A 25,868-nucleotide genomic window follows, 5' to 3' on the forward strand; every position below is an offset into this window, starting at 1 on the left:
AGGCTATATTTGGAACATCAGCACAGAGAACTGGAGACGTGGATGAACTCTCGAGCTCAGGTTGTTCGATATATATATATATATTTGGACGGCAAGGTAATTGTTCCTGGCACCGTTATGTCGAATGTTACATTGTTACTTCTATTCATGATATTGACCTCGATTGCGGTTGAATGCATCCTTGGCCATTACGTACACCTGTTTCTGTTGAAGTTGATGAATATGTCGTTTGTAAGAATGAATAAGAGCGCCGCAACCGATATTCTGTAAAGAGAAGACTTCATTTTATTGATTGTCTGGTCTCACAACTGTGTTGTGAACACTAAGTGCGAACTCCATCTTAGTGCGATCTGCTGACACCGTATTTTGTAGATCTGTAGTGTGCTGTATTGTTTTCCCGCTCTATTGATTGAGTGCCCGTGAGAATGTGAGGGATCCCGCTGTGATTTGTTTTGATTGCTGTGAGGATTTTGATTCAGAGTGTGTAATAGCTACATAGTTTTTGCAATGGAGCAGGTAGCACCCATGGTGGGTTGCTGAAAGCTCCAAGGATTAATTTATTTTATTAATTTATTAACTAACTAACTAACTAACTAACTTATTACTTCAATCGCGGCGTTAAGTATGAAATGAATATTAAATATGACAACAGAACGGATGTAACAGAAGGTATTATTTTATGATAAAAGAAGGAAGGAATGCTTAAGGCTCGAATGCTCGTGCCACGAAACTGATGATGACCGTCGTGATGATGAGGGTGATTATTTATTTTTCTTCTCTCGCGCGTACCTATTAATATCACGAAGCTGAAACTGCGTGGAGGAGAGAGATTTTTTGATGCAGTTCCAAATGAGGGTGCTCCTAAGGGTCCCGTGTTCCTAAAGGGTGCAAAAACAGTGGTGTCGCCTGGAAGGTGCAACTCTGTGTTCAAGATTTTCGGGAGTGGCCTCTCTCCTCCTGAGCCTAAACCTCTGCAGCGGAACACATCTCTTCATTTCGATTATGTTTTGACGGCTCCCAACTTGAGGACTGACTCTTTACGTATCTTCAGGAGGTGACATATTTATACTGAAGGGGCTGCGGAACTTCGATTTTTGCGGTTCATTTCATCGCAAGTGCACGCGCTGCACTGCTTGTCATGATTTTGAGGACAGGTTTTTCTTATTTTTCTTCTTTTTTTTTGATACCTGGAAGATGTTTCAGCATTCGCGGTACCATTTTTTTTCTTCTTTTCAACATGCTTCTTTTGCTGTAAAGCTTGGACTACAGGTTGACATGGATTCAAATAATCCTCTTTTATATACATACATGTATCGTGTGGCATAACATGAGGTCGCAACAACTTTTAAGCTTGCCACTGTAGACTGAAAAACACCCTTATGGGTGTAAGTGGCTTGTCCTCTAACTCGCACCACTTTTTACACCATATGGTCTGGAACACCCTTTTTAGAGAGTGTATTCTATGTAAAACATCCTTTGTAAGGGTACTTTTCCTTGAAAATGCTTTCTTTTGCGCTTTACTTTTACACCTTTCAAAAGGGTGTAAGCTCCCGCGGCAGCATGCCGAGCCATGCAGTCCGACGTTTTTGCTTGTATGGCAACAACCACCCTAGAGACGGCACAGTTCCAGCCGTGGTTCCACCGCAGAACCCAAACTGGAGCGCAGCGCGTCACTGGCAACCATCATCATCCAACAACACTGTGAGTGAACAAAAAAAAAACAATTCAAATAAAATGAAAGTTGGACATGCGTAAGGGAAGAGGTGAAGATCGCAACATCGTATCGCCGTCCGTGCTCGTGAAATGAGCGGCGTTACGACTGCCATCCTCAGACGATGCCAGTAATGAGCCCGGGCACCCTCGGTAGCGTACCAGATTGATTGGCGTACCAATTGAATTGGCGTACCAGATTGATCATATACTGAAATACAGTTCGTTGGAGTACGTTCGCTAAGCTTAGTGCGGCAAAACTCGTCTGTAACGGTGAGGAAAATGTGTCTTTGCAATTAACACGTACGCCTGTAACGAGTCAAATCAGCGAGCTTCCTGACATCCCTCCCTGTCAAATATTGTGTTTTCAACTCAAGCTATCGTCTATAATGTGATTACCTAATGAGCGGAGCTGTGAAGCCAATGTAATTTTTCTCTCACGAATGAAAACACCATTTTCAACACCAGTGTAGAAAGGGTGTATATAACGTAAACACCTTTTTCGACACTAGTATTACTTGAAGGGTGTAAACGCATAAAAACACCCTTTTTGATACAGCACTTCGTGTAATAGGGAGTGTGTTTTCTCATACACCTTTTTAGCACCCTTTTTGCGACCTTTGGTTAACTTTGTGGAATTAAAAAAGGTGTATTTGCTTAAAAACACTTTTTTTTTTACCCAGAAAGGGTGTTTTTGAATTTACTGTGTACGACAAGCCATTTACACCCATAAGGGTGTTTTTCAGTTTACCCAGCGTTGCACAACTCATTACTTCAAGCCTCGCAGATCACACTTTCGCTTGCGCGCGACTAGTTCTTCCCCGCTGACTGTCTTACTGTGTAGCTCTGCCTGCTGTTTGCCGCCTGCCACCTGCTGGGACAAATGTAACACATGACAAACACGATGTATGCCATATAACGAAACAAACGATCGTATGGTCATTTATATAGCCACTGCCTACAGGCTCATTTTTGTGTTTCTCAGTCACCCATTCGCTCCTTAGGAGGGGGGAAATCGAATGACAGCAAAACTTATAACTGTCATAATAATGCCTTTTTTCCCCGTCCTGCAAGAATATGTACCGCGATAATGAACTTTGTTTACTCTTTTTGGAATTCCCGTTAAACATACGGATAAAAGAAGGAAATCACGGGCGATGCTTTGTCATGAAGTCATCCGTTGTCACTAATCATGATATTTCCGCATTCGCCAATCATGCGAGGTCATATATCCTAATCCTACGCACCTCCCACAAAAAGAGTTTATAGCTAACAAACGAAACAAAATTTCCGTCTCTCACTGCACATATGACTTTTCATTGTTATCATATTCATTCCGCGCCGACTGAATAGTTAACTGGCGTCAGACGACCAAACCAACAAATGGAGAACACCGGTTCGCACGGCGTCATCCCGCGTTTCGTAAACGCCATAGGTGACGTCACGCATCTCCACAACCGACACAAACGAAACTCGAGGAGGTGACTCTTCTCTGTCGCCGTATGTTCTAGTATGACCTTATTTTTTCCGCCAGACCGGAAAGGGTGATGCATTTTCCGTGCTCGACGGGGCTTTATGCTTCCGGAATATGTGTCAGCGTGACTGATGAACGTATTACTTGGTACTTACTTGATCTGCTGGTATTCTTCCCATTTTTGGAGGCTTGGTCCTTCGGGGTTTGCGCTGGTGTTTTTGGATGGGAGACTGTTCACGTAGTAGCTGCTGATGGCGGCTTACATATATTTTTTAATATTTTAATTCCGTGTTAGCGCCGCGAAGCAACTGTGGCTGTGAGCGCCGTACACACGTGGACATATGGAGAGAGGACAGCAGGAAGGAGTTAGTTGACAGGGGGGGGTTAGTACGCGTTTTTAACCGTCTTCAGGGAGAGCTGTGCGGCCATTCGTCCGGAGAGACTGCCGGAAAACCCACGGAAAACCTGGCCATAGTCGGTGGTGCCGGGATTCGAACCCGCCTCACCTGCCAGTCTCGGCGTGGAAGGCAATCGTGCGCTAACCACTACGCCACGCGTCCTGGTATAGGTCTACAGATTGGCACTCTTAAAAAAAGGGTGTACTTTAACTCCTTTTTTTTTGCCACATATATCACTCCCTTTTGGAGAGTGCAATTACTCTCAAAAAGGAGTTTCCTCACTCCCTTTAGGGAGTGGGGCTGCGCTTTAACTCCCTACTGGAGAGTACTATTACTCTCCGGTAGGGAGTAAGGGAGTAATGTTACTCCCTTGTGGCAGTGAGGTGACTCCTTTTTGAGAGTAATTGCACTCTCCAAAAGGGAGTGATATATGTGGCAAGAAAAAGGAGTTAAAGTACACACTTTTTTTTAAGAGTGTGGACAGTGTATGACAAAAAAAAAACAACAAAAAAACAACGGAGCTACCAGCAGTGAAAGTCACACCTTCCTATCTCCGTAAATCAGACGGTGCCGGGTCGAGTCACGTGCTGCTGGTACCTTTTCATCAACCACGGTTGTTTAATCGAAATATGCAACTGGTCGTTGTGAGGACGGAGTGTGATGTTCGCCCGTCTGTTTGGCTTCAACTATTACTACAGCGCAGGGGACGTTTCTTACGCTTGGTAGCGTGTTTTGGGCTAACACCGCGAAGCACCTGCGGCTATGAGCGATGTATATATAGACCTACGGAGAGAGGACAGTAGGAACAGAGGGGTTAGTACGCGTCCAGGGCTGACTTCATGGGGAACTGTGGCATCTGCCGGAAACAGGAGAGCCAAGCTTATCACGAACCACCGTCAAATAAAGGAAACAAAGAAACCAGTTGATATAAGCCTCGACCCGTTGGCTGTTTGCGCTTGGTAGTGAAGTCATAATATGTGCTTTGGTTTTGCGTATCGTGTTTTTACTTGTATCTTTATTGGATTTCGTTTTAACGGATCACAATGTTGTTCTCTTCTCGATCGGGGATTCGTATTTCCCCAGTGTGGGAGCTCTGAAAAAAAAAAAAAAAAAGAAACAAGAAAAAAAAACGAAAAAACAAAGTAAACGATTAAGGCGACTTTGAGCTATGATGGTGCAAGGGCTCGCCATTGTCGGCCTCACAAAGTGGGCAACGTCACGACTAACGCCCTGGGGTATAATGTGCGTCCTGGGCCGACTTCTAAGGGAATTGTGCCGACATAAGTGAGGAAAACCGAGGAACAAGAGGCCAAGACAGCCCAGCGGGCACCAGCATTCGAACCCGGGTACCTCCAAGTCTCGACGTGACATGGCCAGCGCCCTAACCAGTGAGCCACGCGAGCTGGTGCGGTGTGGCGTCCCCTTTTATTGTTCCGGTGGAACCCACGGAGGCCGCGGTTCATTGGTTCAGAGGAGACGTGGATTGGATTTGTAGAACGCTACCAATCCGCAGTGAGCCAACTTCGGTGCGCAATGTATCCATGCGTGTTCTACTTCGACTCAGAATTGGGTAGGGTATTTTTTTTATGCTGATGACAATGGGTCACAACATGGTTGCCGCCATTGTTTCACGAATAGGAAGAAGATACACGGGAAAATGGCTGACAAAGGCTTACCTACCTGCATTGGACGCTTTTCTTTTCCTGCGCTATATTTACCAGCGAAGTGGTGCTATATTCATAACATATGCAAGTAACTTTCGGATAAAAATTTCAGCATGGTGGTGGGTTGTTAGAAACTCGTTTTGCTCGTTCTCTAACCATATGATAGCAGTTCTGGCTTCTGTACGTTGATCTCGCATTTCTGATAGTATATTTTAAATTCCATGTTAGCACTGTGACTATCAGCCATTGCCAGAAAGACGTGGACAGATGGAGAGAGGACTGCAGGAAGGAGTGGGGGACAGGGGGGGGATATGTTTATTGAAAAAAAAAAAAACAAGGAAAGGTTAGTCAGGCAAAGGCCGATTTGCTATTCCTTTCGTAAAGAGGAACGGAAAAGGAAAGGGGACGAAAAGATAGGAAGAAGACGAAAAAAGGAAAGAAGGCGGCAAGAAAGAAAACGAAAAAAAAACGAAAGAAAGAAAGCGAAAAGGGGACAGGGGGATTAGTATGCGTCCGGGGCCGACTTCAGGGGGAACTGTGCCAACATTCGTCTGGAAAGTCGGCCAGAAAACCCAGGGAAAACCTCAGACGGCACAACCGGTGACGGGTATCGAACCCGCGTCACCTTCCAGTCTAGGCGTGGAAGGCGATCATCTTAACCACTACGCCACCCGAGCTGGTGATAGTATAGTATAGGTAGTCCCATTCCTTACATTCCAGTCACATTGCATTCCTTACAACAGCCAGAGTACAACAGCCTCTTCATACTGAGACTTAACAACGTAACACTCACGTCGTACGTACGCAACAGCCATATGATCTCTCCTAGGTTTCTCTTTATCTGTACAATCCTCCTGTTGTTAATACAAGTTTGCCAAAATCTGCCAATTCGCGTGTGTATATACTTTATGTAAATATGTCAACAATATAGTGATACAAACTGGTATAGTCAGGAGTGGTCGAACATGAAAACGCCACACGGGTAATGTCACAAGCAGCATCGATAACGCGAACGTAGTCGTCACCATAAAGCCAACCAATCACAGTTAAGCTTCCCATGCACGCACGCACACACACACATCTGCTCGACACAAGGAAATTGCTGTGGTCGTGGTCACTTTCCGCAATAGCTTCCACAAGCTGTAAGTGCTGCACACGGCGCAGTCACCCGGGAGTGACGTGGTGTGCGGTATGACGCAGCAGGAGGGCGTCACGCCCGCGTGATGCAACGCGTGGCGTCCTCTGTCGGCTAACGTTTGTTCTTTTCCGGAGGCGGTTTATTGTCTTGCGTCACTTCCTGTTTAGCTTTCTCTTCGGCCATTTTGGCTCTGTGTTCCAGCATGCCGTCGATGATCTTTCGACAGAGGAAGCGGAAGATAATGAACCACGCCTGCGCCACCTCGCGGTTGAACTTGTCTTGAAGGGCGTCTTCCAGCCCAAATTTAAGAGCGTGCCATAGTTTCTGCAAGTGAAAGAAACAAAGTGTTAATCAGGATCGTGATCCTCATCCAGCAACAAGTACATAATGACGATGACATTTCACTCCTGGATGTGGATGTTGGATATGATTGTATAGTTCAAGATATATTAATGCGTTAGCATTAGAAGCCCCATTCTGAAGAAACGCCTGCGTCGTAGTGTCCGTGTATAGCGCGGCATCCGAGGGAGAAGAGCGAATCAGGCAGAGCTACGCAAGCTGATTCGCTCTTCTCCGTCACGTGGAAGCGCAGAGCGATGGCTGCTGGAGCTTGAGTCGTCGTCAGTTGCGCCTCGTCTCTGGACATGTCTCGTGCGTTCTCCGAGAGTTTTGCGAGCGACTGAGTTTGCGTATCATGTCGTGTGGCTTATTTCATATGTGTCATGTCTGTATGTGGTGTATGGTGTGGTGTGGTGTGGTGTGGTCTAGGTATTTCCGTATAAGAAGCAATAGAAGTGAGACGAATGTCTAATGCTAACGCATTGTCATCGAATTGATTACATTAATCGCCCTTATTTATTTTTCATCCACGCAATATTCCCCGTTGGTTGCGTTCGTTTATTGGACTCCAGCAACTCGAGAAACGAGATAGGCGACTCTTGGTGGGCGAAAACGGCGGCTCTCGTGACGTCATATCCACATGGCACCGACACCCGTTCTATAATTCCAGGATTCAACAGTAGAGGTGCTCGAGAATCGACTCCCAGCGACTCTCCTCTCGATGGAGCCGATGGCGTACGGGTCGCGCGAGCTGAACAACCGTTGGCATAGATTTTATTTAACTGACGTCACATTTCTAAAGATCTTCGTGAAGGACTTGACTTGGCGTGGCTTGGTTGCGGCTTGCTTTTCATTTTCCTGCCACGTGAAAGCTTTTCATGTTGTCATGCCGTTATTCGGTTTGGGTACATACGAATATATGTTCTATGTGCGAGAACAACTAATATTAACAACCATCGAGCAGAATGAACGTATTCAATTTCCCAAGATATTGTAAATACTACGCAAAGCGCTGCAATCATTTTTTTTTAGAAACACGAACAGAGTGGGATAACGTCCTACGAACGGTATACAGCCCCTCACATAAAACTTACCGAGCACCATCTTATAACAAGACACCACGGATGTCTACTATCTTAGCGGAAATCCTATTCTGAACACTCCTTCTATACTACCTACTTCTGAAACAGAGGTGGTGGTGGTGGTGGTGAAAGAGCTTGCCGTTTTCGACCTCACAGAGGTGGGCTACGTCACGACTAAGCGCCCTGGAGGGAATGTGCGTCCTGGGCCGACTTCTAAGGGAACTATGCCGACATATGTCTGACAGCGTACGAGGACGCCCAGCAACAAACACAGCTTCGATAACAAAACCAAAGAGCTTCCACCCGCTATGAGAAAAAAGAAGGAAGAAAGAAAGAAAGAAAGAAGTCGCCCGCAGTTTCCAGACCTCACCCTGCCCGAGGCGAAACTTCTGGCAATGTACGACACAGACGAACATGTGGAAAGGAAACATGGCTTCACCTCACCAGGCAAATAATGTTTGCGTTCTGGAAAATATGATTTGCCACGAGAAGCTCTGATCGTGGGCGCCCCGGGTGTGTCTCCTATACGACACGTAATCCGTTCGTTGCGCTCCCTGGTACATAATCATACACAGCATTGAACAGTGGTTGGGACACTTCGCCCAAAGTTATATGCATGGACGTGAACTGTAGGAAACCGTCACTGCAAAACATAGTTTTTTGTAGGAAGCTGCAAAATACCGCCACACATCCAGCTGACAGCGACGACAGGTATCCCTGCCAGTGAGGCAGTCACGGGTCAGGTCACGTGCTTTCGAAAACCAATGGGTATGGCTCTGGCTTCTCTGACGTCAGACCTTGACGACGAACCGTGTTCGAGGGTTTCTATCGCGCCAACTACGACGCGTAGAGAAATAATTCTTTTTCCTTCGATATTCTGGACGCAATGTATCGCATCGACCAAAGTAGCCTTTAATAGATAACGTGCATCATGCGACGTTGCTTTGTTCCCGCTTTTTCTTTTTTAGTCTCTTGCTTAGGTTGTGTTTCTTGCGCCCTAGAATACATGCATAATAACGGGATAAACCCCCTTCAGTACCGTATCTAGGTATGACGAAGACTGCGGATGGAAGACACTGTAGCTCTCCTGTGGAGACAAACGCGAGCGAAATGCTTAAAACATTTGTTAAAATGTCGACGCAAGTGTTTGCCGACGCAAGTTAACTTCACGTGCAAGCACTGGAGCGCTACAAGAAGCTGCCTTTACAGCAGACATCCGCCAACAGGAACCGAAAGTAAATCGAGCGAAACTTGGCAGAAGGCGTAAACATTAGGTATCCTCCTCCACGGGGATAAAAACCGGGATACAAAGAACGCCTTCGTCTCCTAATCTCGCTCCCAATAGCTCAAAAATGCAGAAGCTTACCCCCAGTTTCCCCGTTTCATCCAATTTCGCACTCAAAAAGGTGAGACAAAAATACCGCCCGCTTGCGAAGTGGCTACTGCCAACATCGACACCGACGCCTTCCTTCTCCTCGAGCAGATGGCGCCACGTGTTTCATCCGGGCTACGACTGCCCTTCCTCTCTTCCTCTCTGCCAAGTCAATGTTGCTCAGCGAAGAAAAATCATGCGCCAGCTTTCGCTCTACAACGCTTAATTAAATCGAGCGGTCCGAAGACAGCGGTTTAGGGAAGCGCGAAGAACAAAATAAGAAGAGAACACGAAAGGAGCAGGGAGGGTTGTTATGCCTGTAAAGCAGGAACACAATCCTCCCGCGAAAACAAACGCGGAACAGCCCTTCTAGTCATTATCCTAAATGAAGCCCCGTCTGATGGATTCGCGGACTTAACTGGCCGGTTTTCGTTCTGTATAATGTTTCTTCCCTTAATTGTGGGATCACTCGCGGGAGAACTGTTCGACGAAGTTGTCTGCTGGGAGAAGCGCACTGTGGTCGTTAAGGTAATACTGTTCCTGACATAAAAGCAGGTGAAAAAAATCATGCTGTACATCGACACTCTTTAAAAACGAGGGGCGGGGCGGGGGTCGATGTCGATGTAGCTTGCCGTTGTTGGCCGCACACGAGTGGGCATGGTCACGACTATAGCAAAAAAAAAAAAAAAAAAAAGAGGGACGAGAGAGTTGACGATTTCAAAGCGAGGGGCATAGGCCAGGTCCCCCCAACTCACCTCGGAAAAGCGTGCAACTAAGAAGGCCGCCACTAGATACCCCACTGTTGCCGTTCCGAATCACTTCAGCGCGCTAAGTTTAGCGGCAAAATGTTTTTGTTGTTTCTGCGAATGTCCAAATAAATGCGCGAATGTTTATATGTCCAAATAAAACGCGTATAACAACTTTCTGTGTCGTGTTTCACTTTTTGGTCCCATTTTTAAACGTGTTGAGCGATCGGAAGGATCTAGTGCACGGCTGCGTGCATCACATAGCGTACCTGTCGTACCAGGCGCCGCCACTGGCGCCGCAGGCGCAGTCGTCCATTTCTCCTTCGGTGACTTGGCCTGGCTTGGACTGTGCTTCAACTGGATCTTTAGCGCGCTACAATCAAACGCAAGCCAACGTCTGGTAACAATGGGGTATCTAAGGGCGGCCTCCGGCATTGCACGCATCGGGATAGGAACAAATACATGGGAAAATGGCGACCTTGGGGGACCTGGCATAGGCAGTATGAACGATACTGATGGGACTGAGGTGCACTAGTACGTCCTTTCCGCGAGGCCCGTTTCTTGAAGAAAACGCACGAGGTCGTGAGTTTTTGTAATTCGTTCTGCGTAAGAAACTTCGTGGAAGAGGACGCCCGTCACTATGCCAGGCCGCAGCCACAGAGCTTCGGCTATTTTTCCTTTGTATATGTACTTGCTGGCTTGCACTCCGGCCTCCACAGACGGCGCCGTCACCGTGGAACGCCGACGTCTCCCCGAGACACACTGTTAGCGCCGACCCAAGATCGTGCCACTTCCCTGCGTCGGGCTGACGAGCTCCAAGTACTCGTAGAGCGAAACAGCTGTCCTCGGCTGGGAGTGCACGATCCAATTATAAACATATGCTCAACGTGCAGCCACAGAGCTTCGGCAATTTCTCCTTCATTCAAAGTATATTCAAAGGCTTAGGAGGACGATTAACCACGAGAGTGAAATAAGCAGGAAAAATCAGAAGACGACAAACAGGTGACAGGTAAACACAAAGGGACGTTTATTAACATATATAGGGATAGGGGTCGACGTTTCGGCAGTCAGCGCTGCCTTCGACAGGACTGGGGTTTGATAAGTTTAAGCTTGTTCTTGTCACCAAACCCCAGTCCTCCTGGAGTCTGGTGCCTGTGCCCCATAGAGCTCCTGGGGCACATATATCGCACCTTGCGATATATGTGCCATGAAATATTTATTCATTATTATGACCTATCATTATTATGTCATAATCGTAAATCATTTAATTTATTATAAAAACAAAACTACCGCAAGAGCAACGAGGCATAACTTAAAAGCTATTTAGGGCCGTATGCCCACAACACACATAATATGGGGTTGCATGGGGGCTCATGGAGGCTGGGGTGACATGTCAGACGTAGATATCACCCTTAACACGAAGAGATGATGATGATGATTGAGGTTTTGTGGCGCAGAAGCAGCTAAGGCTATAAAACTGTTGTGAAAATTTTGACTAGTTAAACATTAAGCGCTTATGCTAAAAAAAAAAAAACAATACGCTTTGCACGAAGAGAATTGGCACTTACAACGTGACATCACGTTCACGACAGAGGGTACTCAGAAACAAATTCACACCGAGGACGCACTTTTCTATCTAATCTAATCTACAGGCAACACTGTGACATGTACTATAGTAACCTGCCAGTAACCAATTCTGGCAACAAGCACACACACTCTCTCCGACTTGATTTTGTTTTCGAAAAGAGAAGTTAACCGAGTTTCCCTCATTATGCTCGCATTTGTTTGAGTTTCCCAAGCTATATAATCACTTTGTCTGTACCGCCCCTTTTAATCACCGTTATTGATTCGTGGCAGGAGGACGTCAGTTTCGCAACAGTCAATGACAATATACTTTCGCTCCACTCTATTTTCACGCTGGTAGCACAACGTTAATTGGACCCCGGCGCTCTCCATTTAGCAAATAATCCTTTCAAACTAATGCATCTCACCCCCGTTGGTTGCAGTTTCGTCCTCTGATATTCCTTGCTGGCACGTGTACGTGCTGCTACCCCTGCGCCATCTATGGTGTTTACTAGCACGTGCGCAGTCCCGTCTAAAGGGGTAGTCGACTCGCTATGAGATTATAGAGCCGATTGTGAGGCACGTGCTGGTCGGAACAGCACAGCAGCTTCGGGCTTTGGGATGGCGTCAGCATCAGCGGGCATATTTTTACGAAAGTCTTACGATTGTGTGACCAAGAGAGGAAATCACTGGACCTTAATTTTATTTTTTTTATTTCTACGCGTTTGTAAGCGTCCAAAAGAGTCATGCGTTATTTTGTGTTTCTTTTTGTTTTGTTTTTGTGATTCTGGTTGCGGCACCTCCAAGATGATTCAACGCGTCAAAAGATCCAACAGTGAATATTTTAGTGAAGAAAATGTCTTATAATGAAAGGTTGGAAATTAGCGTTAAAATTTATTTTTTTATGATAGTTCAGTAAATCGGTATTTTCATTCTGCATACCTTTCACACTATGCGAGATATTCTGGCACGGTGGCATCTTACAGGAGGCAAGAGTGAAAGTGTCCACCGAGCCAGCACGTCCACTGAGATCTTAGTGCGCAACATAATGATATAGATACACGTTTTTTTTTTTTTTTATAAGCTGAGAAAAATTTCACTCATCAATATTGACAGAAGCCAGCACGTACACCAAGACGTCAATTAAAACAAAATAAGAAGCGAGATACCTACATCGAACATATCTTCGTGGACGTTGAAACGTGCATGCTTCCTACCCAGCTCGTAGAGGATGTCTCCCAGGACTCTGCTGTCATCCAAGTTTTCCACCGCAGCCTCTAAGCCTTGCATGACCAAGAGTGCGTGACGCTGGAGGCCTTCCATGTCCCAGTCGTACGTGCCGTCTTCCCTAAGCGTCATGAACTTTCGAAACAGCCGACATAACTCGGGGTACCGCGTCAGTAACCTATACAGAGAATCACAAAATGCGAAAAGGTTAGAGATTGTTTGTTTTGGAAATCGTCGTTGCATTGGAACATCTGCGTACCAGGATTGATTCGCAAATGAGAGTGCCGACACTGGCAGCAACAGTTTTGTTGCCTGAGAGCTGTTTCCTAAGTTAGAAGTTTCCTAAGAAGTTTCCTAAGTTAGAAGTTTCCTAGTTAGCTGTTCCTAAGAAGCTGCATCTCTCTGCAGCTTAAAGAGTGGCAAGAAACGTTAGCTATTTCTACCTTTCGCAGCTCGAACGGATTGCGTAGGAAGCGCTTTAAAGTTGACTTTTCCGCAGAGCACAACTGTAGTGTGGCGAAGCATAGGAATGCAAAAATTCAGTGCGCCGGTTTTCACGTGTGTTCAACGAAACGGAGAAAAAAAGTTTCCGGGTCCGAATAGTTAAACCATGCACAGTTTTGTTTTATTGTAATCTGCTAATGTTTTCGGAGATATTTATTCACTGTTTTAATGATTTTTGAACTTCTCATAATCGAATCCCGATACTATAACGTCACTAATATGATTTATTGCTCCTAAGTTATGCCTAACAAAAAGTCCCTCAAAAGTCCTTCGTTACTTAGACCCCGATTATTATTATTTATTATTAGTATTATTTCATTTTTCTTCTCAGGTTCAGGTGCAAAAGGGAAAATCCTTGACAAAGGCGCCTGACCCTCTACAGCGGGCGTAACCGGAATCGATTATCTCTGATTATCTCACTGACAACCTCAGCAATACGGCCGCGAAACTTCGGCCTATTCTTCGCCTACCACGCTGAGCATCGATATGGTCACTAGGGATGTGCGTGGCCACTTGAATGAATTATCCCTTGGAGGCGATGATAGAGCCGTTCATTATGAAGGGACCGTGTGTGTGTGGCGAATACTATAGGAACGGCCTTCCTCAATTATTACCGGGAATGCGCAATTTCTGACTCTCAGAGCGCCACACACGGACGGTAATGGAATTAACGCGTTGCTCCGGATTCCGGCCAAGCTCTCCAGCACTTCTATCTGTCTAGATATACGTTGGTAGTGCAGCTGCTGCATTATGTTCTATAAATAGGACGCGGGCTTGTACTCTGCAGTAAGGCCGCGGGGATGCAGGTCTCTGTCTTCGTGAGTTGAGAAGGTGAGGGACGATGTTTGTTTTCTAATCTGTAGTCAGGATATTTATTTGTTGCTTGGTTGGTCGGCTTTTAATATTCGAATTCTGCGTTAGCACCGCGAAGCGATTGTGGCCACGAACTACGTTTATAAAGACATGGACAGATGGACGGAAAAGAGCAGAATGGACAGGAGAAAGACGGGTGGGGTTAGTGTGCGCCCTGGGTCGCCTTGACGGGGAACTGGCCCCCACACGGAAAGTCTTACGAAAATCCTAGGGGAAACCTCGGGCCAGACTTGTACATATTTGGAGTATTGTATTTAAAATACTGTATTTTAAAAACAGTTTGCGGTATTTTGGTACTCTACTCAATACTTTTTGTTTTGTGTATTTGTACTCTATTTAAAATACATTTTATGGTATTTTCTACTCAATACTCTAATTACATATTTTGGATCTCCCTCTCAAACTTTCTGTGTCTCGTCTATCTTGGTTTATCTTGGTTGTTCAGTGGAAATTCCCTGAATCCCTCGGACTTGACCCGGACATTGGCCCTCCTTGAAAGTCTCCATTTAGAGATCTTGCCCCGTATGTACTAATCCTGGGCGGGTGAGGGTTCTATTATGTGTGCCCTGACGTGGTAACGCCCAATTCTGACCACGCCGAGCAGGGACCTGCTTAAAGTTTGATTTGTTCTGGGTCACATATACTTAGTGGAGTTATATGATATCTCTTTATCATCTTTTTGGGACTTGTGTTTAGATGACTCCTATCACACAGGGACAGCTTGCATAGTACGCGGGTTTTAGGTGATTCATGTCACATTGCGGCGACTCGCCGCATTGACCAGTGACTGGTGACTTTTTGCGTTCAAGGATAAATATGTAGTATCTTAATTGTATTTCAAATACTTTTTTAAGTATTTCGTACTCTATCTTAATTACTTTAATTTCCATGTATTTATACTCTATCTAAATTACGTTCTAACGTCAGTATTTATTATCTTATCTTAAATACATTTTTGAGTATCTTGTACATGTCTGCCTCGGGCAACACTGCGTGTGTTGGGAATCGACCCCAGCACCTTCAACTCTTTAGCGGGACTCTGACGCTACACTGTAAAAACAGAACTTCACCGCATGGCACTCTGTGAGACAACCATTGCCGCGAATGATAGGGTTATCGCTTCTGATTCGAACAGAGAGGGGAGCGTACGCCTTTTTGTGGCAATTTAGATATATGGAAATTGCCACAAAAAGGCGTACGCCCCACTCTCTCTTCGAATCAGAGGCGATAACCCTATCATTCGCGGCAATGGTTGGAGCACAGCGTGCCATGCGGTGAAGTTCTGTTTTTACAGTGTATCATTAACGAGCGAACGCTCCTCTCCTTGCAACATAGTTTCTCTAGCAGCGGTACCGCCTTCTACAAACTACATATCGACACAAGCTACGAGGATCGTCAGTACACGGAAGCACTCCGCAGAATATCGTTATAACCGTGCCATAAATCCCATCCCTCCCCCCCTCCACTAGAAGGCCAATCACGTTCCGGCACTTTGAACGTCACGTATGAGCGATTTCTATTGGACGTCAAATTAATAGATGGTGCCGATGACAGCGAGATTACACCAGCAGGCGACGGGTAAATATGAGTTGTGGCAACGGTCTAGATAGACGTTGTCCCAGTGTAATGGATGCCCCGACGAGCTTTTCTATTCTCATGTTCCGACGGTCTTTGTTGCGCTCTCTAGGGAGAGACAGTGTGGATACAATTGCGATATATGACACACTTGCCATTCTCTATGGGGATGAATGGGAAAGAAAGCTTGTCACATGAAGACGTAGCGATTGGGAGGGATTGGGCAAGTAATTCCTGACGTGTTTACGCCGCCATCTTTATTTCGTGCGAGCTTTCACACCTGCTCCGTTTCCCCTCCCTTCGGCATCCGAAGTGATTCTTGTTCGGGCAAAAAAAAAAAAAAAAGTATGGCGGATTTCTTTTTAAGGGGGTGGGGGTGGGGGGTGGGGGTATATGTTTATTAAGAAAAAAGAAAGAAATAGTTAGCCAGGAAAAGAGCCGTCTTGTATTCCACAAAAAGAAAAAGAGAAAACGGAAAAGAAAGAAAAGGAAATAAAGGAAAAGGAAAACGACATTAAACTACCCATATCACCTTTTTAAAGGCACATGGGTTCGGGGACGGCTAATTTTTGACGTGTGAACAAGAAGAGTTGCCGACAACAACGACAACAATAAATGATGACGATGAGATGGGGTGTTTCACCTCGGTGGTGCGGTACCCTACCCCATTGCACGTGGAACATTATGTGAAGATGATGAAGGAAGGATGAAAACACGAGAAAGAACTAAAGCGTCTGGAGCAATCCAGTGGACGTCAGGAAGTTCATGAACCCGACGATGGAGCACAGGATCTTCATAGGGGCCAATGAGTGCAGCTAAACTGAGCGGCATCTTGCTGATACGGGCAAGCTCATCACACAATATCCGCCTTTGCGGGCAGTAGAGTGCACATTGCATAAGAATGTGCTGGGTGGTCGCCACGGCACCGCAGGTGAGACAGAGGCTTGTGTCACAGCATCTGATGATGCACTTGAATTGCGGGGTGAAAGCCACATTGAGACTGAGTCTACGCAGGAGGGAGGTAAAATGGCGTAATAGACGGGCAGGGAAAGAAAATGACAAATTTGGGTCTACCGGACACATGAGAGATTGAGCCGTGATGCCGTGAGCCGCGCGTGAGAAGTTGCCGAGTGGACTTAGCATCCGCTCTTTGGTGAGAGTTTCAAGGTAATGACAAAACACTGGGAGGTGACAGGTTCGAAATCCTACCACCCGCTTTACTCTCTGAAGTTTTTTCCTGCGTTTTCCCGACAGACTTTCCAGACGGCACAATTCCTCTTGAAGTCGGCCCAGGAATGCCTATACTGACCTCCTCTCTCCGTCCGGCCACAGCTTCCTCGCGGTGCTAACACGAAATCAATCTTTCGTGCCAGGAGGGGCACCAACAACGGCAGCTACACAAGACAAGGCCTGCTCGCAACCTCCTCTCTCTTTCTCTCCCACTACGCGTCACTGAAAGGTCCGGTGTCGTCTGCTTTAGTGAATCGCCGTGCCGCGGATGATTTCAAAGGAATGCAGCCAGTGGCTGTTGCTGGTACTGAGGGCGGCTTGTATCCATGGTTACGTCAGCTAGAAGCGCGGTTGTGATTGGCGGGCTTACTTACGTCCTCAATAGACAATTTTAAAAAGATGCGCGCGGCGCAAAGAAGCATGGGAACTCTGAGGGACACTGCTCTGTCGTCTGCTTCAGTATGGCTTCAGTTATGGTTTACCCCGGCTGGCGCTACTGTTTCGCCCACCGGGAATGTTCTTCTTCTTCTTCTTCTTCTACCTCTCGTAATGCTTTAAGGCGCTTTAAGTTCCCATGAGTCCTTGCGTGCCACAGGTTGCGCTTGCTTTTCTAAAAAGCTCTATTAGTCAGAACACCTTGTTTAGCCTCAAAAGGCCTTCTAGTCACAGACAAATCCTAGACTAGGCCTAGGGCGGCTAGGGGAAATAAGGCTCACGTAAGACAAGAGTGAATTCAGGGGGACTCAAGACCAACGTGTGATCACGGTCGAAAAAAACCTTCATAAGAAGGTGTTCAATCACATTTATATCATGTTATTATATACTTTATGGTTGTGATGAGACTGCTGGCCGTATATCACATGCGTAGACTGCGTCCCCGCAAATACCGATAGGATTTGTGACGATTGGATTTTTCTGACTGCACGAAATGCGTCGACTCGGCAGAGTGAACTTGTTTCTACTCGTGGCATCTGTACGAGCAGCAGAAGCATGGACGGTAAAGCGAATCGGAACTGGCAAGAAAAGGACGAATGAATTTCGGGGTAATCTGATTAGGGCACTGCGGCAGTCAAATATTGACCTAATCTCGCCGAGTAAACGACCATATAGGAAATAGACGATACGAGGGCCAGGTATTGCCATCGGCAAACACGTACAGTTGGTTACGTCTTCTTCTATTATCCTTTCTTCCCTTTTTGTTCTTTTGCCCATAGCCTGCTTTCCTCCGATGGGTTGTTCTGTACAGTGTCTGCACAGTGAAAGTGGCCGTGTTTCGGCAACGGCGAATATCTAGCGCGATAACAAGGGTGCTTTAGTATTGTTCCGAGGAAAACGTCTGGCGTCGACATCGTATATGCAGGGTACAATCTACTGAAAGTTTAGTAGATGACACGGTGGCAGTCTTTATAGCAGAAGTGTCCAGAACAATCTTTCTAGCAGATGCCCCTGTGGCGGTCCTTCTCTTTTGCCGACGACTTACGGTGCTAGTAGGCGCGATGGCAGCTTTGTATTTGACAGACGACATCGCGGTAATTTCCTTGGCACACTATAACTCCGCATGATGCGTTGCGCTACAGCGGTTCGCACTTCCGGGGCGGCAGATGACATCGCGGCAATCGACGTGGCAGACGGCATCATAATTGCCCGCGTGCAGAACCCTCACCTGCTGCATTATTCAGACACGAGACGAACCGACACCTGACAGAGAAACTAAATGAACCCAGGCTATATTTGAGCCACTCGCGGGCGAAACCTCGTGCGTCAAAGGCAGACCGAAATATTCTTGTTGAATTCGAAGCTGTTTCGCCTTACCGAATACAGCAGGAAAGGACATTGGAGAGGAGGATGGCGGACAGCAACCTCTTCGCATTCCAGAGTCGGTCTTTTTTTTTCTTTTCTGCGGGGAAATCGAAAGGAGCGTGGTTGACACGGGGGAAACAGCAGGGGGAGAGTGCTCTGCGGAAATGAGAGAACAACGGCTCTGTCGTCTTGTTGTAGTTGCCCCGGAAGTGGTTACAAAGAGAGAGATGCCCAGCAAATGAGTTTGGTCACTACATGCCCGGAGAAGAAGGCGTCGGTAAGAAGAAGGAACGCCATTAGAAGGATGTATACTTCCCTAATACTATCTGCTTCTTCTCTACACTATCTCGGTATTTGACTTCCCTTTCTTTCCACCCACATTTCCCTAAAGCTCCCCTCACTGTCTTTCCCCCTCTTCTGGTCTCTCCTTTTCTCATTTCACTTTCCCCATTACATTCGTTAACTCTCCCGAACTATTTACCCTCAACGCCTTCCCTACTTTTATCCCAACCTCATTTCTTTTTTTCTTCTTCTCATCTATAGTCTTCTTCGTCTCGTCTATAGTGTGCCTGCCCACCACACTCTTCCTTCCTGGCCGACAGCTTCGCCTAACTTTCCCCTCCCTTTATTTCCCATACTCTTCCTCACTCTCTCTCTCAATTTTCTTTCGTTGTCTTCCCACCTTCTATCCATATTGTCCCTTCTTCCAAGTTTCGTCTCTTGTTTCGATCCTCGCGTCGCCACTTCCCGCGCCTCGTCGCACCTCTTTTTCCGCCATCTCGTCTTCCCCTTTTTTCCTCTTACAATTACCTTTATCTTCACTAACTGTCCCCAGTTGTTTACCCTCAACACCTTCCTACTTCTCCATCCCTGCCCTATATCTTTTTTCTACCTGGCCACCACTGTCCCCCCCCCCTTCTACCTAGATGTTTTCCTAACAACTTCCCAACTTTTCCTCTCGCCCTTTCCCTACTTTCTTCCCCTCCCCAATTTCTTGCGTTGTCTTCCCACCTCTTCCCCCTTCACTGTCAACGTTCTCTCGCCTTGCGCTCGTCTCAGTCACCCACACCCGCCTGCCAATTTCCTCCATTCGAAGGCCTTCCAAACACACACAAGTCAATGGCAAACGTTGAGGAATGGGTCGCATATTGTGTTTACCCTGATCAGAAAGTTTGTTCCTGGCTATGTTGACCGCTGTCTATCACGTCACGAAGGTGCCTTTGATCAATTTACTCATTGATGAACACGGAGTTTTTCTCGACAGAGCATCGTCACATGAACGAAAAACCCAAAATTTGCACCGAAACTTACCCGGAATCATCAAAGCACCTCGAACAGCACCTTCAGTTTCATTTTAACGAAAAGCCTCTTCTACCCCCTTTCCTTTTCCCTTTTTGTTTGTTTGTTTTCGTTTGCTTTTCTTTTTTTTTCTTTTCAGGGAACAGCAGGCCGCCGTAGCGCAGGCTAACCTTTCCCTCCTTCTTTTAAAAATATAATAAACATATTCCTCCCTCTTTTGATGTAACATAAAGTACGAAAAGAAGTTTACGAGAAAAAGCATACCTGGAACGGACAGCAATATTCTTCATTTTAAATGAACGTAGAAGAAGAACGGTTCTTTCCTATCAGTTTTTCCACCGAAGACCGAATGATGTGTCAGCGCGCAGTTTCTCTACCACATCGCCTAAGCTCTTTTCTTTCTTTCTTTCTTTCTTTTTTTTCTCTCTGCAACCTGCCCTCTTCGTTCTATACTACTTCGTTCACTTTACAATAAGAATCGCTCTCTTTCTAGCATCGCCGATGGCCTACTTCCAATCGATCTTCTTCTAGACCATCGCTTTCTACGATGCGGGATGAGGCACGCGGACAAATATGAAAATGAAACGCTACCCTATTACATTACCTGACACGCACATTTCTCGCTGTTCCTGAATTGATTTTCCATCCCTCCAACTCCGGTCACTATACCGACGCTGGATATGGTTATACTAACCACTCACTCTTATCTGAACTATAAGATGTACCAACGCGCCCGACTATACCCACGCTAGCGTAGCTGAATCGGATGCCATTCCAATGTCCCGTGCAATATTTACCACCGAAGGCAAACATGAAAAGAGTATACGTGCTGCCTTTGAAGTGTGCGCTTCTCTTATTTATGTTGGAAGTAAAGTTTTTACAGCCTCGGGGAGACTGAGTTGTAATCGTAGCCGAGGGAGCAACGTTTCCAGATGTTTTGCGTGTTACGTCTCTTCTGATGCTGAGCTAGATATTGGCCACGTCGATATACCTGCGCTGATTCCGGGCTGATGGTTTCCGCCCGTCGTAAAAGACTCAGGTAGAAACGTCCGTGCTCAGATACGCTTTACCTCTTGAATACGTTGTTATGTCAGATTAACGTAGCGTACAACAAATGCGGCCTTCGAGAAGCAAACAGTTTTTTTTTTTTCATGTCGTTGTATGTCAGTTGAATATTTTACCACGGTACGGTGTAGGTTAATGACGCTGAGGAGTGCTTTCCTGCGTGGACTGCTATTTTTTGTCAGTCATAAAAGCCAGAGCTTGTACAGCTTGGTACTTATTGTTAACGAGACAGAACATTTTGATCTTTATAGTTTATTGCGATACTTTCGGTTTATTACACTTGTAGTGGGTATACAGCGTACTCTGTACGCATTGTATACTACTACGGTAATACTACGGCGTCTGTTACTGTACTACGGTTTTTAGTATCTTTTTCAGTATTTCGAGTGTTTGAACCAATCACTGCAAAGCTAAGTTTTGTACTGCGTCTCAATGCGATCTCTGACCCTTTAAACGCGATATGGAGGTATTACCTAATGCAAAATCAATATGTTTTTGCTGCGTACCGTCATAGTCTCTCAGGATACTTGCAAGTCATGCCTGGTACTTCAACCAGTTGGAGTTCCAGTAGCTCGCTTTTATAACGGAACATCTTTAATACCTTCAAGGTATTATACCAGTGCATCTTCGCTTTTCTATTTCGGCGCATCCGAAGCATTAAGCCTTTGCTCCGAGTCTCTCACAGCCTTGTCACAGCCTCTCTACTGACACTTCTCTGTGTCACTGTCAGCGGCACTCGCTACTACGTAAACACCCGTACGTCGCAAACACTTTTTTAATCCATCACCAAACGCCAAATCCATATATTTTATAAGCAATGACCGCCGCCACTGGAAGCACAAATCCAGATAAGCTTTGCCAGCCAACAGGAGAGTCTAATCGATGCTACCCATGAAGGGGCTATTTTGGGCCGAACCCTGGAGTGACCGCAATTTTACCGGCGAAGAGGACCGCACGATGCATGCTGGTGTATGCAAGCAGATAATGCGTGGAAGCGTACATAAAGAGAAACCACGCAGGTCGTAATGTATAGCCTAGGGAAGCTTCCTGTATCGTCGTTGGTTACGCCGGCGCATTCGAGCGGAACTTGGGCACTTTCGTATTCATAACGGCCGAATGGCGCTTAACGGGACGTCATGCTATGCGTCGGAGAGGAATCTCTGTGAGGTCTTTTCGGTGGGATTTCTTTTATTCTACGGCACTTCGGTGTAAGCGTCAAAGTGAGACTCGAGACGAGTGGATCAAAATTTCTCTCGAGTGCTCCTCAGTGCTTTGTACTATGCTCGAAGCGCACTTCAACGTGATTACTTCGGGCTTTACTGGGTACTTCACGCATTGCTTACAGTCATTTTCACATTCGAGGTGCGTTCCAGGAAGAGTGCTTGTATACCTTTCGGACGCATTCCATGATTAGCACTTTCATGTACGCTTAAGGCGGACTCATGCGGTCTAGTTGACGTTCGCTTCCGGAGAGGCTTGGCTGCACCGTCGCAAAATTGTTTTCTTCGCTTTGCCTTCTTCCCGCCCGCGCTTTAAGGAAGTAATGTCATCGGCGCCAGCTTGCAGAACATGATAGCAAACGTCAAAGCCATTATTTTCGTTCGCAGGGATCTGGAAAACTACAGCAAGCTCGTCGAATTTGTTCTTTGCAATCAATTCCCCGACTGCTACTCTAGGGAATGACATCATTTTGGCCCAAATATCGCGGGCGGGCGCGCCGAGAGATGCGATTTTGTTGAATCTCTTATATACTCCCATGGTATTGAAAATCTGAGAAACTTTCATTCGCCAAAAAGCAGTGGATCGCGTCAGGCATTCAAAAATGTGTCATTCCCTAGATAAACTCGATGAGAACACGCCTGTACTTGCTTCGAGATTTTAGAGAAATTTAGCGAGATTTACGGGAACCTTGCGAACAGAAATTCCCCACAGACTTCCTTATGAAGTGAGTCCGCCTTAAGGCGGACTTACAGGCAGTTCAGAGGTATACCTTGCGGTTCTTCAAACACACTTGACATCCCGTACGTCGTGCTTTTTCTGGAAGTGCACCGCAAAATTTCCTAGCATAACGGAAATAAAAGTGAATTGAAAATGTGTGTTTCGTACTCTTCTCGAACATTTCCTAGCGAGTACGTTGACTTCCATATTGAATTTGATAGCGGGGACTTTACTTTGAATTTACATCCAACTTCACATTTACTTTTATGCGCATTCGATGACGCCTGCGTTTGTTGCGAAGGCTCCTGCGAACGTGCGCGCGCGTGATGACGTCGCCTACTTTTTCGCGAGACCGCAATTTGTGAAGGCGTGCTATTCCTTGAGAAATCTATAAAAAACAAAACGTTCACTGATAACAGCTAATATCTCAGGTATTGAGTTCTTTTGCTGTACGAAATAAAACGGTAATATTTTTCTGTTTTTCTTGCGAGCACCGTATCTAATATACGATTTTAAAAAGATGCGCGCGCCGCCAAGCGCGCGTGCAAAGCAGCATGGGAACTATGAGGGACACTGCTCTGTCGTCTGCTTCGGTCATGGTTTACCCCAGCAGATGCTGCCCCACATCCGGGAATGTTCTTTTACCACCGCCTCTGGTCGTCTCGTAATACTTAAGGACGTTCGAAGTTCCCATGAGCCCTTGCGCGCCACAGGTGGCGCTTGCAGCATATTCGTGTCAGTATGATAGTGACGCGCGTAGTGCGCAAATACGACGTGTACACGTGCGCGTACCTTTTGAAAACCACGACTCCCGTTCCAGCGAGATCTTGCGAGACTATGGCCCACGTCGACCGTACTAGCTCCGCCTGGCGTGGTGTAAGAGCACTTCCCAGGTCAGATTCCACTTCGCCGCGGAGAACTGATTGCCTGCTCACGCCGTATCCCATAATCTGAAAAAAAAGAAGGCGAGATCCAGTGTGAATGCAATCTGTATCCAATCTGAATACAAAATGAATCGAAAGAAAACGAGGCCGAAATCGAAAGACACCAGAAGCACCGAACGATTGTCGCGCTAAATCTGTGTCTAACCCTTTCTGTTCTTCTTTGAACATCCGTTAAAAAATATGCGCCTACCGTTTGAGAATTATTTTTATGACAATATTTTTATGTTCCGCCTTTCCCTCTCCATATTGGGAGACTGTCCCATTCACACGTTGAATGTCTTCAGTTGACAAAGTTGCAATAATATGCGATGTCGGTCGTCATTTCTCTCATATCAGGGAAGAGGTTGGCCATAAAGTGGAACGCGCTATACCTAGTCAAATCATGCGATGCTTTGTTCATCAACTGCGTCACCTCCGTTCACTAATCATTCTGAAGCATGTACCGCGACGACGACAGCACTTTTCTTTCACTCACACCCTGAATCTTTTCGCTTCGTCCACGTGGACTTCCTTACAGAAAGTTACACATAATGACAACTTCGGGAACTATCGAACACCGATATTCGATTTCCGTTAACGACATTCGTCTTGTTTCTTCCCTCTTCTATTGGTGAGATTCCTTCACGCTGACTGGTTCATTATGGCGCTCCCAGTTGGCGACGCCAATCTTCATTGATTGACATACTTCACTTTTTTTATCTTCCGTCTCTCTTTCTTCGTAGGTGACCAGTGGCTTTGCTCTTCTTTTGCTGTCCACCCATTTCTCGCTAGGAAGCAGAAAACGATGTCCAAGTTCGCTTTGGGTCGATTACGATTGGGTGAGTAGGGTCCGGAGGGATGCGATGGGGACCGAGCACATCTCGGATGGACTCGTGTCTTCTGGTCTTGGCTTGGCTCGTGGATCGTGCTTAGAGATGTCGCTTGTGGTCCGTGTGGGATGGTTGCAGTGTATCTGTGTATAGGTTTATTTATTTGCTTATTTATACCCTCAGGGCCGTGAGGCAATACAGAGGGGAGTGGTTAACAATTGGTAAAAATATTTTAATATAAGCAGCATACAAAAATATTTCAAAATTAAGTCCACATGAACAAAATTGCGGAAATTGAATTGAACAAGTTGCACAGATACGTGTATGAGAATAAAAAATGAAGGGTTTGAGTCTATTAAAGAGCAAAAAATGACAGCACAAGTGTACCACATGTAGAATGAAAATGGCTATGCATAGAAATAATCGCACAAAACAGTTCTTAAATTGCTTAAAATTAAATTGCAATTGCTTGACGTTGGTAATGGAGGTGATGGCACCGCGAAGGCGGTTCCACTCTATCGATGTACGAGCAAGAAATTAATCTAGAAATGACCTCGTCGAGCAGGATACTTATATAGTGTGGGAGGTAACGCTACTGCAAAGCTGTAGAGCTGCGATCACAGAAAATGTATCTCTTCGATAGCCTGAGCCCTCATACTCTTATGTCATAATTCTCGTCCCAACTGCGCACATAGTTTTTTTTAGTAAATTAAAATTGAGAATTACGGGCAACACTGTGTCGCAGTCGCGCCAAACTGCGCATTGCTCGTCAATCACGGCTTTCAAAACTACATTGCATGCGCCTAACACAAACAGCAAGCGACGTGACGTAACAATTACGAGCCTATGACGCAGTTCCGATATACAAGTGCATAAAATGAAACATTTCATACCTAGTGTCCTGCTTGGTATGACTGCGTTACCGTTAGTGTGCGTTACATGCTACAAGTTTTACATGTTGGACAAATAAAACAATTGAAGAACAGACTGAAGCTCATGTATAGAGGATGAAACAGTGACAGACGGAATATTAGAGTGTAGTTTTTTAATGCTCGACTGTACTGAAGTAGTAAAAAAAGTATTTAAGAAAATGCAGAATCGGGATAGCACGGTATACG

At 45.9% G+C, this 25,868-nt stretch overlaps 1 protein-coding gene across 2 annotated transcripts in view; it reads right to left on the reverse strand.

Moving 5' to 3' along the window:
• Positions 1–6,134: 6,134 nt before the first annotated feature.
• LOC135397303 (neuroglobin-like) overlaps positions 6,135–25,868 on the reverse strand; it is a 156,399-nt gene continuing 136,665 nt past the window's right edge. For both annotated transcript variants that reach the window (XM_064628785.1, XM_064628784.1), the window contains exons 2-4: positions 23,790–23,947; positions 12,660–12,891; positions 6,135–6,708 (exon numbers count right to left, since the gene is read on the reverse strand). In XM_064628785.1, coding sequence (XP_064484855.1) covers positions 6,496–6,708; positions 12,660–12,891; positions 23,790–23,944 — 600 coding nt within the window. In that variant the 5' untranslated portion in view covers positions 23,945–23,947 and the 3' untranslated portion in view covers positions 6,135–6,495. The remainder of the gene's footprint in view (positions 6,709–12,659; positions 12,892–23,789; positions 23,948–25,868) is intronic.

The sequence above is a fragment of the Ornithodoros turicata genome, chromosome 6 (genome assembly GCF_037126465.1).
Source record: "Ornithodoros turicata isolate Travis chromosome 6, ASM3712646v1, whole genome shotgun sequence".
Classification (NCBI taxonomy): Eukaryota; Metazoa; Arthropoda; class Arachnida; order Ixodida; family Argasidae; genus Ornithodoros; species Ornithodoros turicata.